The following is a 17,809-nucleotide window of genomic DNA, read 5'->3' as shown; positions in this document are numbered from 1 at the left end:
ATCTGCAGACAACATTTGTGAAGAAGTTGGCTGAAGACCGTTTTCGTGGATTCCCTTTTTGGCATCACGTTTTTAGCTTTCTTGTTTTAGTTTTTATTCTGGTTATTTGTTTTTAGAAAGCTTTATTTTCTCAAAGTGTTGAGGAAATTGATTTTCGTGAAAATCACTAGTGATAGGTTTTTTTTGTAAACGATTTGGTTTTCTAGTGATTAATTTTTGCCATAAGGCACCGTACAAGTATTTATACTTGTGCATATTTAAACTTGTCCATCTATTTATTTAACGTAAATTTGTGTTACAAAATATAATATTCCGCTGCATGTTGTCCGAGATGTTGTAACATCTGGCACAACACCTAATTCTGATAAAACACAAATTCGCGATTTTACATCCTAGTCTGATATTTTTACTATTCTGGTATCTGTCGAACAATATAATTCCTAATAAGTGGTATCAGAGCTTACTCTTGATATGCTAAGTGCTGATTCTGGTTTTTGTTTTGTTTGACAGAAATATTTAAATGCACACCTCCTTGACTGCATTATTGACAGGAAGACGCTGGCTGCAGGTGAATCCTTCAGGTGTTGCCACACATGGCCGCAACATCTGCGAAAAATCAATTTGTTTAAAATCCACAGCCTCGGGAAACTCAAGTGCGGATGATGATTTGGAAGCTGATGATGAAGAAATCACTCTTGAGAGTGTACAAAAGCTTTATGAGGAGTTGTTTGAAGATTGGACCGAAAAAAACAAGTTGAACTCAAGTCTCATGAAGGAGAACACTGATCTAAAAGCTGTGGTTGCCATGAGCAAAAAGGACTTAGAACTGGGTAAGACCAAAGAAGAGCTTCAAAAGGCAACTGAAACTTTATCAAAGTTCAATACGAGCACATCCAAGCTTGAGTCCATACTTTTGATGGGAAGAGATGACAAGAAAGGCTTAGGCTTCAAAAACAATGTGTTTGAAATTGGTGAATCTTCCAAGTCGACTATTTTTGTGAAAGGAAAGGCTGATACATCTCCACAACCACAATCCAAGTCATCAATCAAAAGCTCTCCACCGAAAAGACAACCTGCTGCACCTATCCCTACGAAGAGAAAACGCAGGTATGTATGTCATTACTGTTTTAAGCCTGGACATATCAGGCCCTACTGTTTTAAATTCAGGGATGACTGCATGAATCAAAAGTCGAGTCGGATGTTGCCCCGAATGTTGTCCAACATTTCCCGCAACACCTCCCACCATCGACCTACAGTAAGACAAATTTGGGTCCCAAAGGTAAAAACCCACTGTAATGTTGTCTATACTTCATTGAAAACTAACACTTCAGGTCATTGGTATTTTGATAGTGGAAGCTCACGCCACATGACAGGTTCAAGAGAACATCTCATCGATTATGTTGAACAAAATTGTGGTAGAGTGACCTATGGAGGGGGAGCTAAAGGAAAAATTGTTGGAAAGGGTACACTGAATGTTGAAGGACTACCAAAGCTCCACAACGTGCTTCATGTTAAAGGATTAAATTCAAATTTGATAAGCATAAGTCAATTGTGTGATGATAATTTGCTTGTTAAGTTTGATAAACATACTTGTGAAGTTTTCGATAAAACTAATATGTGCATTATGACAGGTACAAGGTCTTCAGATAATTGCTATCAACTAGGGGAAAAATCTTTCATGCAAGCATGTGCAAATCGCCGAACTTGACCTTTGGCATCAAAAACTCAGACATGCAAATTTCAAAACCTTGAAGAACTTGAGTAAGTAAAATGCAGTACGAGGTATGCCTAATCTCTCATCTGGAATACCATATGTGTGCTGAGATTGTCAAAAAGGAAAACAGACTCGCATGTCGCACCCAGTGTTGCCAACATCTGGGACAACATGCTGTCTGGAGTTACTACACATGGATCTTGTGGGTCCTATGGAAGTCGAAAGCTTTGGAGGTAAGAAATATTCTTTTGTATGTGTCGATGACTTTTCACGGTTTTCTTGGATAAGCTTTATTAGGGAAAAGTCAGACACCTTCGGTGTGTTTAAAAAATTGGTCACAAGAATTACGAACTTCCATAATTTAAAGGTGAGAAAGATCAGGACTGATCATGGTAAGGAATTTGAAAACTCTTCATTCTCATCTTTTTGTGACAAGAAAGGAATTTCACATGAATTTTCAGCACAAAAAACCCCACAGCAAAATGGCATTGTCTAACGCAAGAACAGGACGTTGCAAGAAATGGCAAGGGTGATGCTAGCTTCGAAGGGTATTTCAAAGCGTTTTTGAGCAGAGGCCCTGAATACGGCTTGCCATATTTCAAACAGGGTGCATTTGAGAAGTGGTTCAACCATGACTTCTTATGAAATCATCATGGGAAAGAAGCCTAATCTTAAATACTTTCATGTTTTTGGTTGTGTTTGTTACACTTTGAATGACAGGGATCAACTTGCAAAATTTGACTCAAAAAGTGATAAGTGTTTGTTCTTGGGATATGCCATTAATACTCGAGCTTACCGTATGTTTAATTTACGAACTAGGACTATTATGGAATCCATTAATGTTGTTTTTTATGACTGTGCAGATCTGAAAAAGAAAACAGCTGAAGATGATATGGAAGACCTACTGGAAATTCAAATCATACTGGAAAATGCAGATGTTGCCCCAGATGTTGCAACATCTAGCACAACACGTAACACTGAAGTCACTGAATCTGAGAAAGAAACACACAGCGATGATAATGCAGTAGATGATGGACAGAATATTCCAAATAAAATTCAGAAAGACCATCCATCATCTCAAATAATTGGAAGTGTGCATGGAGAAGTCCAAACTCGAAAGAAAGAGAGAGTGGATTATCGCAAGTTGGCTGGACTTATATGCATGAGCTCTACATACTCACAGGTAAGATTTTCATGTTTTATATCCAATTTTGAACCTAAAAATGGTCATGAAGCTTTAAAAGATGAATTTTGGATTAATGCAATGCATGATGAGCTTGAGCAATTTGTTCGAAATAATGTGTGGAACTTGGTTCCACCTTCTGACCGTGGTAACATAATTGGTACAAAATGGATTTTTAAGAATAAAAATGATGAGTCGGGAAACATCATTCGAAACAAAGCAAGGTTGGTTGCTCAAGGGTACACACAGGTTGAGGGGGTTGATTTTGATTAGACCTTTGCTCCTGTGGCCCATATTGAGTCAGTCCGACTTTTGCTAGCTATTGCATGCTACATGAAAATCAAACTTTTTCAAATGGATGTTAAAAATGCATTTTTAAATGGAATTTTGAGTGAGGAAGTGTATGTTAGATAACCTAAGGGTTTTGAGGATCCACACCATTTGGATCATGTTTATAAATTGAAGAAGGCACTTTATGGTTTGAAGCAAGCACCACGTGCATGGTATGAAAGATTGACAGAATATCTACTTGAAATTGGCTTCAAACGAGGTGAGGTAGACAAAACTCTTTTTATTCAAAAGTCCAAAGGTGAGATTCTTATCTGTCAAGTCTATGTTGATGATATAATCTTTGGTTCTTCATCTCAAAAGCATGCTAATGATTTTGTTGAGTGTATGTCATCTACTTTTGAAATGAGCATGGTTGGTGAGTTGAGTTATTTTCTTGGCTTGCAAATTAAACAAATGCATGATGACATCTTTTTGTGTCAAAGTAAGTATGCTAAAAATTTGATTAAGAAATTTGCAAATGAGAACACAAAACACATGAGAACTCCTATCGGCTCGAGTGAAAAATTGTGCAAAGATGATGTTGCCAAAAATGTTGACAACACCTTATATCGTAGCATCATAGGTAGCCTTCTCTATTTGACAGCAAGTCGCCCTGACATCATGTTTAGTGTATGCTTTTGTGCTAGATATAAATCTAATCCTAAAATTTCTCATTTAAAAGCTATGAAACGCATTTTACGTTACATTGCAGGAAAAATTGATTTAGGATTGTGGTATACACACGAAACCAACTCAAATTTAGTAGGGTTTTCAGATGCTGATTGGGCTGGGGATTTAGATGATAGAAAAAGTACTTCTGGGGGATGCTTTTATCTTGGAAATAATTTGATCTCGTGGCATAGTAGGAAACAAAATTGTGTTTCACTTTCAACTGCTGAATCTGAATATGTGGCAGTTGGAAGTTGTTGTACTCAACTTTTATGGATGAACCAAATGGTAAAAGACTATGGGCTTAAGACTGAAACCTTAGTTGTGTACTGTGATAATTCGAGTGCAATTGATATTTCAAAAAATCCAGTACAACACTCTCGAACTAAACACATTAACATTCGACATCACTTTATTAGAGATCTAGTAGAAAAGGTGTTGATTCGAATGGAATTTGTTGGTACAAATAACCAATTGGCAGACAGATTCACTAAAGCATTAGACTTTGAGAGATTCTCCAACCTTAGGAAATCTCTCAGCATGTGTGCAATCTGATCATTCATGGATGTTGTCTCGGATGTTACAACATCTCAGACAACACCCCATCTGCATGTGCATTTATAGGACTTAGGCATACTGCATGTGCATGCATACTGTTATATGATGTGTTTTCACAATGTTGCATAATCTTCTGGTGCATTTACAATTTCATGTTCTATCTAAACGTAACACACTTGGATATGATTAATAATCTGATTAAATCACAATGTAGTTGAAGGATGATCATGTACTCCATGACATTGTCCCATACGAAAAGTGACTTGAAAAGATTGAATAAAAAGACAAATCAATTATGCATATGCTCTGTATCAGAAGAAAAGATGGGAAAAAGTTATCTAAAAGAGTCCAATGAAGACTGTGCTTTTAGTGTGGGAGCTACCTCTTCTGAATTTAATACAGAATTCAAAATAGAAGAAATTAGAAAAAGCTACCTAGAGGAGTCCGAAAGAAGACCGTTCTTCTAGTGTGGGAGCTACCACTTCTATGGTTATAAAGTCAATAAGTCTCTAAGTGTGCATAAAAATCAAAATTTTTGGAATTGGACATGTTGTCAGGAGATGTTGCCAACATTTGCGAAAACACTTCATCTGTAAACATATTTCATACTCGTTTGCATGTTTCTATTTTTGTTTCATTCTGTTATTAGGCATAATTAGGACATGCATTTACACTTCATTGTGAATATTGTTGAGCCAAAAAGGGATTGATTATTTCAACAAAGAAAATTCGGTTAAATTCCAGATTTGACTAGAAATCCAATATTTGTGATTTTTAATGTTTCAGTGGTGTTAAATCGATGTGGGTTTCAATTCTGGAAATTATTTTGAAATGATTTTGGACGCAATTATCTCAGTAAGTTTGGTAAGTGATTACGGACCAAAGCTGATTTAGTCTAGTACGAGAACTTGGTTGTCCATTCTGGACAAAAAGAGGGAGAAGATGCAACTCAAACTCAAACTTAAGCTGATGCTGATGTTGATAATGTTCTGCTCTGTTAGGTTCTCTGATGTTTCTGTTTTCCCTGATGTAATCCTTTTCAATGAACTGTTAATGATATTTTGCAGGTGTTGTCTCAAGTGTTGCCAACAACTCGAATAACACCCGTACTAACTTGATTTTATTCAAGAGGAGAAAAATTCACATATTAAGGGGGATTTAACTGAAGTTTAATTGAGAAATTGAGTTTGATTTGATTTTGTCCAGAAAGACAAAAAGGAGGAGATTGAAGGGAAATATATTTTCTTTGTTTAATTGATATGATTTCTTATCTTAAATAATTTTCCTAATATTATCTTCCTTGTTGATATGATATTTAATATTTAATTATGGTTTTGCTTTTCTAGATAATTATGTTAAGATTTTATTATGATATAATATCTTTCTTAAATCTAATTTCATTCTTGATAAGATTATGTGGAATATTGAGTTTGTCTTTTCTAGATATTATATTTATGATAAAGATCTTGTAGATATGATATTTATTGGAATGATTTAAAGAGATATGATATCAATGTTTAAATAGAGTCTATTTCTAATAAAACTCTTACTTTCCTTATGATATAGGTTTTCTTGTGGAGATAAAAGTCTACATCTATAAATAAGAGATCAAGGACATCATTGAAGCTCTCTCTTCCTAGGTCAATAATTCACACACTTGTGCACGTTCATAATTTCAGAGAAAATCCTATTCAAGAGACGTGCTATGTTTGAAGAGTGGGAATAACGTATTGTCGAACAATATAATTACTAACAGTCACGAATCATGATATAATTAATTTGGTGGAGTATAAAACAGGAAATTTCGTTTGATTCCGCAAAGGCATGAATCATGATTTAAAATTTAATTTTAAAAATTACGGCTACACCTCCCTTCAACTTTGTAGGATTATACAAAATATAACGAAAATAGAAATGTTTATTATATCTTCACAAAAATGATAAATTTTGAAAATATGGTTAGCCTATTATTTGATTTTTGCTATACGTAGGAAAAAATAATTAAAATATGAAAAAATAATTTTAAAATAGTCAAAATTAAGAGGGTATATTTGATTTTTCTGTGTGTAATATTTTAATTTTATTATATAAAATTTTAATAGATTTTTTATTATTTTAATTTGATTGTATATAATTTAATAGACATTATTATCATAGGAGGTAAACTTATTAAAACTAGTACATCGATGCACGCCTCATACAATTTTTTTAATAATTTATTTGATTTATATTTAAATGATAATCAAAATATAATTATAAAAAATAATGACGAATTATACTGCAATTTTGATATATGAATTAAAAAATAAATAAGAAGAAGAAAAGAAAAAAAATCAAAATAAGAATTGATATATGAATTAAAAATAAATAGGAAAAAGAAAGGAAAAAAGACCAAAGTATGAATTGAGCTTATAATTTGATGTTTAGAAAATAAAGATTCTAACGGTTGACACACATGTGACTTCATCAAAATTTTAATACTTTATTAATATATATTTATTAAAACAGACCGGGATACCAAAAGTTAATTACTCTAGGTGTCTCAAACTTAATAATATAGTATAGATACTTTCAATTTTTATAGTAAATTGAAATCAAAATTTCTATTTAATCTAAATAATTATTAAAATTTCAAAAAATAATTATAAAAACATTAAAAATTATAACCAAATGTGTTTTGGCAAGTTGTAATGATTTATGTTAGTGAAAGGGTAAATTCGGAATGTTATAAAAATATTTGACCAATAAAATATTTGATACTACAAGGAGGAAAACGTAATTACCCTTTTATTTGACTTAATAATAATAATAATAATAAAAGTACAACTCCGACCTGCCGGATTCGAACCAGCGACCTAAGGATTTCAGCAACAAACTACAGTCCTCCGCTCTACCAACTGAGCTAAGGTCGGCTTTTATGGGTGTTTGTTAAACAATATATATATTCTAAAATCCATGTTCAAGAGAACATGTTAATTTCTTATAATTATTTTTATAGATTAAGTTTTAGCTGTGAAAATACACTAAATCGCGTTACGAGCCCGTTTGATATAAGAAGCTACAATTAAAAAAATATTTTTTTAATTTTTAACTTGTTTGGGTGGACTTCTAGTGCTTAAAAAAACACTTATTTAAGTTGAAATTAGAGCTTCTTTAAAAGCCCTATTTTAGAGCTTTTTTCACTAGCTTTTTTAATAACCTAAAAAACAACATCCACCAGTAGCCTCCTCTCAATCTTTTCTCCANTTTTACTTAAAAAAGTATTTTTAAAAATCAACTTAAAAAAGCACTTTTTTAATCAAAAAACTTTTGATAACGAACGGGCTCGTAATCTAAGATTTTGGGCCTTATCCTTTTGCTAACTCAATTATTTTGATCTAACTGGTAGTGAAAATCAAACAACTGAATTGATAAAGAAAGCTACAATAAATTTACTACACACACCCATTCACAAGTACAAGTTCTACAATTTCCTTCAAGGCCTTAATCAACCGAAACAGGTTGCATATTTTCAGCCTCTTTTCTTAGCTCTTGGAACAGGACCGATGACAAGTATCGTTCCCCGAAACTCGGATGCACCGTCTGAAACAAACGAGTATAATTTTTACGAAAAATTAAAGATTTTGCCAAAACAACTCGAATCAAAGTTTTGGTTATTCGAGTACACCTCTACATACCACAATGAGTCTGCCTTTGTTTTCAGGCCTCCTGGCAAGCCTAAGAGCTGCAACTGTATTCGCGCCCGATGAAATCCCTACCTACAAGACACCAACCACACCTTCATCACATAAGCTAGCATGCCGAATGCTTGACGTAACAAGATAAAGATTATAGTGTTGAATTTTATTTCTGATGACATATGATTAGTACATCAAAGTAGTTGTTTTCAGGGGGCAAACGAGTGGAATGTTACATGGTCACATTTTAGCAAAACAAAGAATAATAATAATCAATCAAATGAAATTTGTCACTTGAACTACGTTACCATGAGTCCTTCTTTCAATGCCAATTCTCTAGCCATGTTAACAGCATCTTCACTCGAAACCTGAAGCACAGCTGGGAAACATTTTTTAGCTTCTGTATTTAGCAGAAAATAAACATGTTTTCACAGCAAGAATGTTTTGATTACCATGAGAACCTCTTCCATCACATCCATGTCTAAGATATCTGGTTTGAATCCAACTCCATTTCCAGTAATATGATGAGGACCTACAAGATCGATAATAATACACGGTTTTATATAGAAATATGTTTGCGAATTCTCAGTCGATACTGCACTCAAAAATGCGCTTCGGCGGATAACATTTGTCTATCTGATAGATAAATTTGGTCCAAGAGTTTCTTGACAATTTTCACTGAAATATACCTGGCTTACCACCATTGAGAATATTACTTTCAGTAGGCTCAAGTCCATAAATCTACAAAATGAACATTAAGAAAATTGATAAGGTTGTTTATATCTCCATGTGTGTTTTATTTAACATTTATCTGTGTTACCTTAACATCGGGATTTTGTGATTTCAGGTACCGTCCAACACCGGAGACGGTGCCACCACTTCCAATACCCATGATGAAAATATCGACTTTGCCATTGGTATCATCCCATATCTCAGGACCTGTGGTCTCAAAATGTACCTGTATATACTTTGGTTTAAAGATTACCAACACAGCAACACACGCTCAAGTTTGCTTAATCTTAAAATAAAAATGACATGCATTATAGGCGGATATCTTTGTAACCATACATTTAGAATTTAGAGACTGCTCGTGTAATCAGAACAAACATAAAGTTACATTAATATTGCTAGTTGGGTTAATCATTTGCTAACTAGTTGCTAGCAGAGCCCATTGCTTAGAGTTTTGATTGCTTGAGACCTTTTAGTTAAGGTAAAATGAGGTTAGATTTTGATACCTGAGTATTGGTTGGATTGGAAAACTGCTGAAGCATGAAAGCATCAGGCGTTGAATCCAAAAGTTCGTAAGCTTTCTTGACCGTACCTCCCATTCCTTTGGTTGGATCAGTGAGGATTAAATCTGCTCCGAATGCTCTCATTGTCACTCTTCTTTCCAAACTTGTGTAAGAAGGCATCGTCAAAACCATTTTGTATCCTTTCATGGCTGCCATAAATGCCATGCTGATTCCCATGTTTCCAGACGTGGGTTCAATCAATGTCGTCTGAAATTAAAGCAGAAGTTCAGCTATATATATATATAGAGCCGAAATTTGAAACGTAATATGTGATCTTTCAAAGTTAGACATGTTTCCCTCCAAAGTCCATTCAATCACCCCAACTTTACTCCATCCCCTCTATATGAGAGACCACTACAAAAACAAAAATCCATCCAAACATGCAAATCGATTCCCATCTTGAGGAAGAAACATGCTATGTGGTCTAAAAATTATAATTAGAAGTTCAGATATCCGTAGGTGAAATTGATTCAACTATAAAAATCCATTCAAAATAACTGGTTTAGACAACTTTCTTGGCTTATCATTCACATTTGATAAAAATCCAGAAAGAAACTAGATCTTTACAATTCGACTTACTTTTCCAGGCGTGATCAATCCTTTCTTCTCTGCATCTGTGATCATGGCCAATGCAGGTCTAGTAACAAAAACAAACGAAAATTCGCATGTAACCAAGATTCAAGAATTTTAGTGGCTGGAAAGGAAATGACATTCGAAGAGAAAAATAACATAAATGTAAAGTAAGATGGATAAAAGAGATGCCTACCTATCTTTGATGCTAGCAGTAGGTTGCATCATTTCTTGTTTAACAGCAACATAAGCACCACATCCTTCAGTTACTTTGTTAAGATACACCAGTGGTGTTCTCCCAATGAGCTGCATCAAAGGAAACATTATGTTACAATCCAAAGTCGAGTTTCAATCAATTTTCGGGTGGTAACCAAGACTCAGACGCTCCCCTCATGATATATTCATAATTGTGTACTTCATAAATGTGATCAATGAAAGAAAATTGTATCTTTATAAATGTGTTCTTAATAATATATGTAACTTGAAAAATCAAATTTAATCGGGCATTTTTAAAAAGAAAATGCAATTTTGATCATTTATTTTTGTTTATTTTGGTAATTTATATTATTAGATTTCAACATTATGTCTTTCGACTTTTGATCATCTCAATTTTTTTCATGCAGAATATTGATGTAATGGTTTACGACATATTAGAGTCACGTAAGAAAAAAACTAAATTTAAAAAACAAAGTTATCGTATTAAGATTTAAATTCGAGAATATAGAAAACTAAAATCGAAAATATAAAATCTATATGATTAAAATAGCAAAGAGACAAATTTAGATAACAGAAATGCAATTTTCCCTTTTTTAAAAATTAGAAAACCAATCAAAACAAACCACCACCTAGATAGGTCCGGTCGAAGTTATACCACCAAGTCTGGACCGGGCCGTTGAACCGATCCCGCCTGGTTTAACTTTTACCCCCATTAAGCGTGGCAACTGGCAACTCCTCTTATCAAGTCTTTTCAGACAAGCCAATTTCTGGCCATTAAAAAACTCACCGGCACCAAAACAAGGAACCATTGAAACAAAACGAACCAAGAATCCCACACGAGGATTCTTGAATCTTGATAAATTATTAATATATCATTACTTGAGATCACTCAAATTATCATGCAACAACTGAAAATCAAGTCTAGAACATAGATTGACCATTGCATCGAAGATTTGGAGCCAAAAAGTTCATCTGGGATGGTGAACCCATCGATAATATAGTATATTCAAGCTCTTAAAAACTTCAAATTCATGAAATTATATGAAAATCACCTCGGAAACTTGTTTCTTGATTTTAGTTCCGGGGAGATCTTTGGGCAGGTTCCTTAACCTCTGAGCAAAAGAAGGAGAATCCGTCAATGGGTTTGCGCTGGAAGTAGTAAGCAATTTTCTTGATTCATGGAAACGAGTGTATAGGAATCTTTTCTTTGAAAGATTGCTGAGAGCCGCCATTGAGTGGTTTTCGAATAGGGAATGAAATGCTAAATAATTAGTGTAATGGAGGAATTCGAGCGATCTGTTACTTCAACTACAACTTTGCTTCTGTGCTTTATATAGTAAAGATATCACAGTGTGCTTACTTTGCGGGGTTAATTAGTTTTCTTTTTGTCGAAATGAGTTCTTTGGTTTCGGCTGGCAATGGCAAGCATCGGATGGTTAACAATTGAACAAACAAAAGAAAGAAAGTTTTTTTTTTTCTTTTTTTGTTTTGGCTCAGTGGATACTTTGGTAGATCTGCTTTAAATTTCATACTCAAACTTAAATTTGTATTCAATTATTGTTAGAAAAATTATGTTTTTACATTATATGATCTATAATAAAATGTGTTTGAATTCTATCAGCCCACGTATCTTTTGTATGAAAATCGATATAAACATTAAAAATATGGTACTAATATATGATATTTGAGTACTAATCTTTTCAAATTCGGTACTAATATATGATTTTTGAGTACCCAAACGTATATAAAATGTTAGAATTAAAGACAGATTTGTCTTCTCGGATGAAAATCGGTACAAAACATTAAAAATATAGTATTTATATATGATATTTGAGTACGAACTGTTTCGGATGTGGTACTAATATATGATTTTTATTATCCAAAGATGTGTAGCAAATGTCAATATTAATAAATTTGTTCCAATTTTTAAAAAGTTGGTACCTAAATATCATATATTAGTATCATATTTTTTCAATATTTTATACTAAATTTCATCTGAAAATACAAATGTATCATTAATATTAATATTTGTTATACATATTTGAGTACTCAAAAATCATATATTAGTACAAGATATGAAACCATTAATACTCAAATATCATATATTAGTAACATATTTTTAATGTTTAGCATCGATTTTCATATAAAAGACACGTAAGCTAGGGGTGTCAAAATTAGACACGACCCACCAACCCGACACAATTCAACCCGAAAAAATCAGGTTTGAGTTTGAGGTTTTCGAGTTCGGGTCAGATCGGGTTGGACTCGATAGCTGACCCGAAAAAATGATCGAGTTGGTTTGGGTTCGGTCAACCCAGGTTGACCCAGTTGACCCGAAAATTTTAAATTTTTTTTTAAAAAAATATAATTAATAAATATTGCCTATATTTTTATATATTGTATGTCTAAAAAAATATTTATTGTATATTTATATTATAAATTTTCATAATTTAATATTTATTTTGAATATTTTTTATTTTCTAAACAATTGTTTATTTGATTTAGTAAATATATTTTATTTTTCTACCATTAGACTTTCAAATTTAAAAAACTCTTCGTGAAGAGAGAGATTCCCGGGTATTATAATCAACCGTGAATTTCATTTTTTCCGTGTGGAAAAGTCTGCTTTGCCTACGCATATGGGTTGTACAGACATACCGGCGTTGATCACTTCTCGGCGATTACCCGAAAGCTGTGAGGCTGTGGACCTGTCGTGTGAACGACCCCCTGATTGCCCGAGCGGATGCATATCTCTTTCTTTACTTTCGTGCTCATTTAAAAATTTATGCTTTCTTATTCTTATCGTCATGTGACAGCGACTCGAAAAGCACGAACAAGCCACACTCTCTATTATGGCACATCAATGAAGGGATCCACGTTGTTATGCCTGAATCAGCTTCTGCATTCCCTGTAAAGTTATGCCAAATGCCGAGTTTCGTATGAACTTAGGAAGACCTAACAAGATTATAAGCCCAGGCTAAGAAAATGTGCACCATAGTCACCTAAGAGATTGGGGGATGCTTATTGTTCCACGCAAAAGCATCCTGATCTATACGAGCAAACCTATGTTCACGGAAGGGGTTTAAATTAAAATATTATTTTTTTTTTGAATTTTATTTAATTTTTTTTCAAAAAAATTCGAAATCGGGTTGATCGGGTTCGGGTTGATCGTGTTGATTCGAGTTTGGGTTCGGGTTGAGTAAATTTGAATATCACTATTGTTCAACCTAACTCAACCCAATCCATTCAACTCATCCGAATTGACACTCTTAATGTGAGCTCATGAAGTTCAAACATATTTTCTGACACGGAGACCGAAACCAAATTTTTGTTTGCTTTTGAAAATTTTTGAGCAATTTAACGAGAATTTAAACATTATTTGCTGAGTATTTTTTTTAATTACGATAACAAAGATTATACTCCACCGGATATCACATATTGGCCACAAACTTGGATTAGTGGGCCCGCATCAATCCTATGGTCGTGGACTCGTGGTGCACTCGGTATAAACCATATAACCTATTCCACTACAAATTTTACACTGACGTAATGCAATTTCTATAACAAATATAATATTAATCTCCAATTCATTTAGTTAAAATCTTACAACAAAAAAATATTATCGAATTATACCTTTTATGTTACATATATTAATTCTTATTATTTAATAATTTTTTTTTACAAATTTAACATAATTAATATTTATAACAATAAAATAAGTATTAAATTATTATCTATACATTATTTATAATTATTAAAAAAATATCATATTAAAAAAAATATTTAAACAAATTTTGATTGCACCAAATGCTCTGCGACAAATTCGGTGCAAAACAAAAGGGTCACTATGTAATGTCCGTTGGAGAATGAAAAGCTACGCTAAAATGGCATTTGAGGGACGAGATTATCATTTCCTTGGCTTTTCACAGCGGCGAAAGATTAGGCCTTTAGCCGAGCCTAGGGGTGGGTACGGTAACTACGGTACCGTATACCATACCGTAAATATCGGTATGTAATTTTTTTCATGCCGATACCGATACCGGAAATTCGGTACCGCATATTCGGTATACCGAATTTTCGATATGAAAAAGTTCATACCAGATACCGTACCGACACCGAAAATTTTGTCGGTATACCGAAAATATTATCGATATACCGAACTTAAATTTTAAAAAAATAATAATAAAAAAATTATTTTCGGTATCGAAAAAAAAATAATTACGTACCGATACTGATACCGAAAATTTCGGTACGGTATCATACCGATACCGATACCGAAATTTTCGGTATATCGATTTTTTCGGTATTTTTTCGGTACGATATTTGGTATTTCGATATTTCGGTATATTTTCCTAGCCCTAGCCGAGCCTGAGAAGCCATGGCGACAAATTATTTTCAACAAGTTCAAAAAAATTTATTTTTCATTCAATAAAAAAATTATTAAAAAAAATCTAATAAACTATTTATAACTACTGTATATTCCTATCATTATATATGATAAATTTTTCCGTAGAGTACAAAACATTTTATTTTTTCATTCAATAAAAAATATTATAGAAATATATTTTAGTAAATATACAAACCACTTACAATTAATATATATTCCTATCATTTTTTATGTATTTTGAAATATAGAAATAAAGGATAAAGTATCTTTATTTTTAATCATTAATAATAATTTAAAACTTATAAAAGCAGTTAATTAGATTTTTAAAATCTATGCAGTCAAATGGCCTATAATTATTTCATGAAATCAATGAAGATTTTGCCCGAGTGTAGTGAATGAATTTGGAGCGCATGTGACTGACATTCACCTAAATATGAGATTTAGGTTAAGGTTGTATTTGAATGGATGAATTTTAAATTTATAATAATAAAATCTTTTAGTTTGTTTTGATAAATATATTTTACAATGAATTTCAAATCTAAAATAGTTAGTTTTTGATAAATTATTTTGAATGAAAAAAAATTATTTGGTGGAATTTGAAATTAAAAATATCATTTTTAGTGTTTAGAATGACGAGATTTCAAAACAAAATTTGTATTTAATGGGATTTGATTTAAGTAAATGAAATTCTTACAAAATTGAGGAGAATTCTTGAGATTTAAGCTATGAAAAAAATTTACATATTAACTTTGTACTAGGCATGGGCACCTCAATTCTTGAGGTGTCCTACCCAGATTTACAGTATTACATATGAGTATATATATTTTTTAAGAATAACTAATCATGTGTTTATATTTATGTAATTCTTATTTAATAATATAAATTTAAAAGCTATAACTATCATGAACATATAATTTTTTTATGTTTTTTTATATTCGTACTACGCTCAAACGAATATTATTTTAAGTTGACATTGTGTTTAAAAAAGTGAAAAATATGCAAAAAAAATTTATAAAAGTGAAAATAGTTAAGAAAAATATTCAATTGGGGTTCAAATAGAAGAAGTTTAATAAGATGTTGTAAATTAAATATAATGTATTGCTTTATTTTAAAATATAATGAAGGATCTACTCCATAAATATGTTATTACAAATTCGAAAATAGAATATACGTATTTTGGTATTGGTTGTAAGAGTGTTACATTTAATGATGTTGTTGGTGCTAATGAATATATGAATGTGGTAACTTTAACTTAAATATAAATTGTAATATGAGCCATTAAATAATCGATAAGAGCACAAAATTTTTTAGGGTAATTCAAAAATTTTAAAAAAAAAGTTAATGTAGAAAGGATTTCAATATGTTTAAGTTTTTTTCTTTTTGAGAATTTAGTTGACGGATATATGAATTTTGGAACCTAAGGTTTTTTTATAACATATAAACATGCCAATTAATATTAATTCATAAGACAACTGAATAAAAAATAACAATGATGGCTTAAAAAAAGAAATTAAATTATATGAATAAAAATTGTTTGGGGTTCGTATTAATATAAAGTTTATAATATGTTTACTAAAAACATATATTGTTAAACATGTCTAAATAAACTGTAGAACTTCCATTTCTTGTCTCCTGTCTTTCTAAAAATATATTATTATCTATAAACGAAATTGCGAAATTATTGTCTCCCGTCGTTACTATTTGTTGTATGCAGTGTAAAGCCTCGAATTAATGCAATAGTCTGCAAATTAAATTAGCTAGTAAACCATACTTGATAAAAACATATGCGATAAGTCTAGTTATGGAGCTTGCAGTCACTACCATTCATTGCACGTTGGGTAAACCTGCATATTAATGCAGTAGTCTGTGAATCATGTTAGCTGGATAAACCATACTGGACAAACTTTGTGTGATAGGTTTGTCCGGTTTGTCCGATAAAGTGTTTGTATTGTGAATCAAACTCATAATTATTGATCAAACGTTCACTTATTCAACCAACTCAAATATGATGATGGTTGTAACATGTTTGATAGTATAATAATTAGTCACATACTTACATATCTATTATATTTAATAATTTATATTTTTGTAAAAAAATATCCTCCGAGAGGAAACAAACTATTTACAAAATAAAGTCGAAACTACAATAGAGTTTGATAAATTTTCATTAACCTATCCTCTAATGATATTAATCGAGATACAATGAACTTGAAAAGCTTTCAACGTAATCCCTTTAATTCGGCCATCCATTTATTTGATGTATCGGCTTTCCTTGTAAATTAACAAAACATTATTGTTTTACAACAATATAATATATATTAACTTCTTTGAAAAGAGGATCTCATCAAAATATAAAATTATTGTATTGATTTCATATTTTAACTTTCACGAATAATAGTTGTATCGGAATATATGTTTTGATTATATGTATCTTAATAAATTTATGTTTTCATATGGACGAGTGCATTCAATGGCGGAAAAATATGAGGTTCAAAATGAATTGTGGTAAGAAAACTTCGAATGTGGCAATTTGGTAACTGAAGTAAAACAAAAAATGTAAATGCCAAATGAAGGGGACGAAGGCTGCTAGATTCAAACGGATCAGGATCTTTTGTGGGGTCCTTAGCTCCTAATCGTTATTACAACACAATTTGATTAGGGTTAATTAATTACAGCGGAAAACGAGTTTAAAATTTCTTTACAATGAGCCCAAAATATGCTATTTGAATACTAAAAATAGTATTTCATCTCACAACATCAAACATGCCCACACATAATCAAAACAACTCATACAACAACAAATCATATCCTCGGGACATACCCCGGTATATAGATACATAACATATATACTGGGAAAGACCACGAAACCTCAACTCAAACTGTGACTCCCTCCAGAAGTACTATCTCCGGTCTCCTGATATCCTGGAGTACCTGTCATTGTCCACATACAAAGACAACAACAGCCCCATCTGGGGTGAGCAAAGCTCAGTCTGAAGCAACCACAATATATACCACAGATATCTAAACAATGATATATGATATGCAATGCATGTATGTCGTGGAGGTATCAGGTCAAATGCCCATCCACTGAGCACATGTCAGAGTCAATCGAATCGCTATCAAATCAATGCTCGAGCTGGCACACCGGCCTCAATCAGGGATAATCGTATGATAGCGTCGACAAAGCGCCATCAAATCCCAAATCTCAATCAA

The 17,809-nt window shown here is 32.3% G+C and overlaps 1 protein-coding gene and 1 non-coding gene across 4 annotated transcripts; both read right to left on the bottom strand.

Annotated features, from left to right (window-relative positions):
* Window positions 1-7,281: 7,281 nt before the first annotated feature.
* On the bottom strand, window positions 7,282-7,366 carry TRNAY-GUA (transfer RNA tyrosine (anticodon GUA)). The gene is given in 2 exon segments: window positions 7,282-7,317; window positions 7,330-7,366. It is a non-coding gene; the product is annotated as a tRNA-Tyr (tRNA).
* A 497-nt stretch (window positions 7,367-7,863) lies between these two features.
* LOC140985187 (bifunctional L-3-cyanoalanine synthase/cysteine synthase 1, mitochondrial) lies at window positions 7,864-11,640 on the bottom strand. Of its 3 annotated transcripts, none has more exons than XM_073452958.1 (10): window positions 11,262-11,640; window positions 10,190-10,299; window positions 10,003-10,060; window positions 9,367-9,630; window positions 8,952-9,089; window positions 8,821-8,872; window positions 8,584-8,663; window positions 8,440-8,499; window positions 8,132-8,212; window positions 7,864-8,036 (listed from the first exon to the last, which is right to left on the bottom strand). In XM_073452958.1, the coding sequence occupies exons 1-10, from the start codon at window positions 11,439-11,441 to the stop codon at window positions 7,938-7,940; spliced, it is 1,122 nt and encodes a 373-aa protein (XP_073309059.1). In that variant the 5' UTR covers window positions 11,442-11,640; the 3' UTR covers window positions 7,864-7,937. The 3 variants fall into 3 exon arrangements, with proteins under 3 accessions (XP_073309059.1, XP_073309061.1, XP_073309062.1); XM_073452960.1 differs by lacking the exon at window positions 11,262-11,640 and adding an exon at window positions 10,836-11,239; XM_073452961.1 differs by lacking the exon at window positions 11,262-11,640 and adding an exon at window positions 10,865-11,239.
* Window positions 11,641-17,809: the final 6,169 nt, after the last annotated feature.

The sequence above is a fragment of the Primulina huaijiensis genome, chromosome 9 (genome assembly GCF_012295235.1).
Source record: "Primulina huaijiensis isolate GDHJ02 chromosome 9, ASM1229523v2, whole genome shotgun sequence".
Taxonomy (NCBI): Eukaryota; Viridiplantae; Streptophyta; class Magnoliopsida; order Lamiales; family Gesneriaceae; genus Primulina; species Primulina huaijiensis.
Note: the sequence above shows the minus strand (reverse complement) of the source record. Positions and strands in the feature narration are given on the sequence as shown.

Coding starts and splice junctions, on each gene's coding strand:
- LOC140985187 (XM_073452958.1), bottom strand. CDS start 11,441: ATGGCGGCTCTCAGCAATCTTTCAAAGAAAAGATTCCTATACACTCGT. Junction 8,500..8,583: donor TGATGGAAGAGGTTCTCATG/GTAATCAAAACA, acceptor GCTGTGCTTCAG/GTTTCGAGTGAAGATGCTGT. Junction 8,213..8,439: donor CATTGAAAGAAGGACTCATG/GTAACGTAGTTC, acceptor GGTGTCTTGTAG/GTAGGGATTTCATCGGGCGC.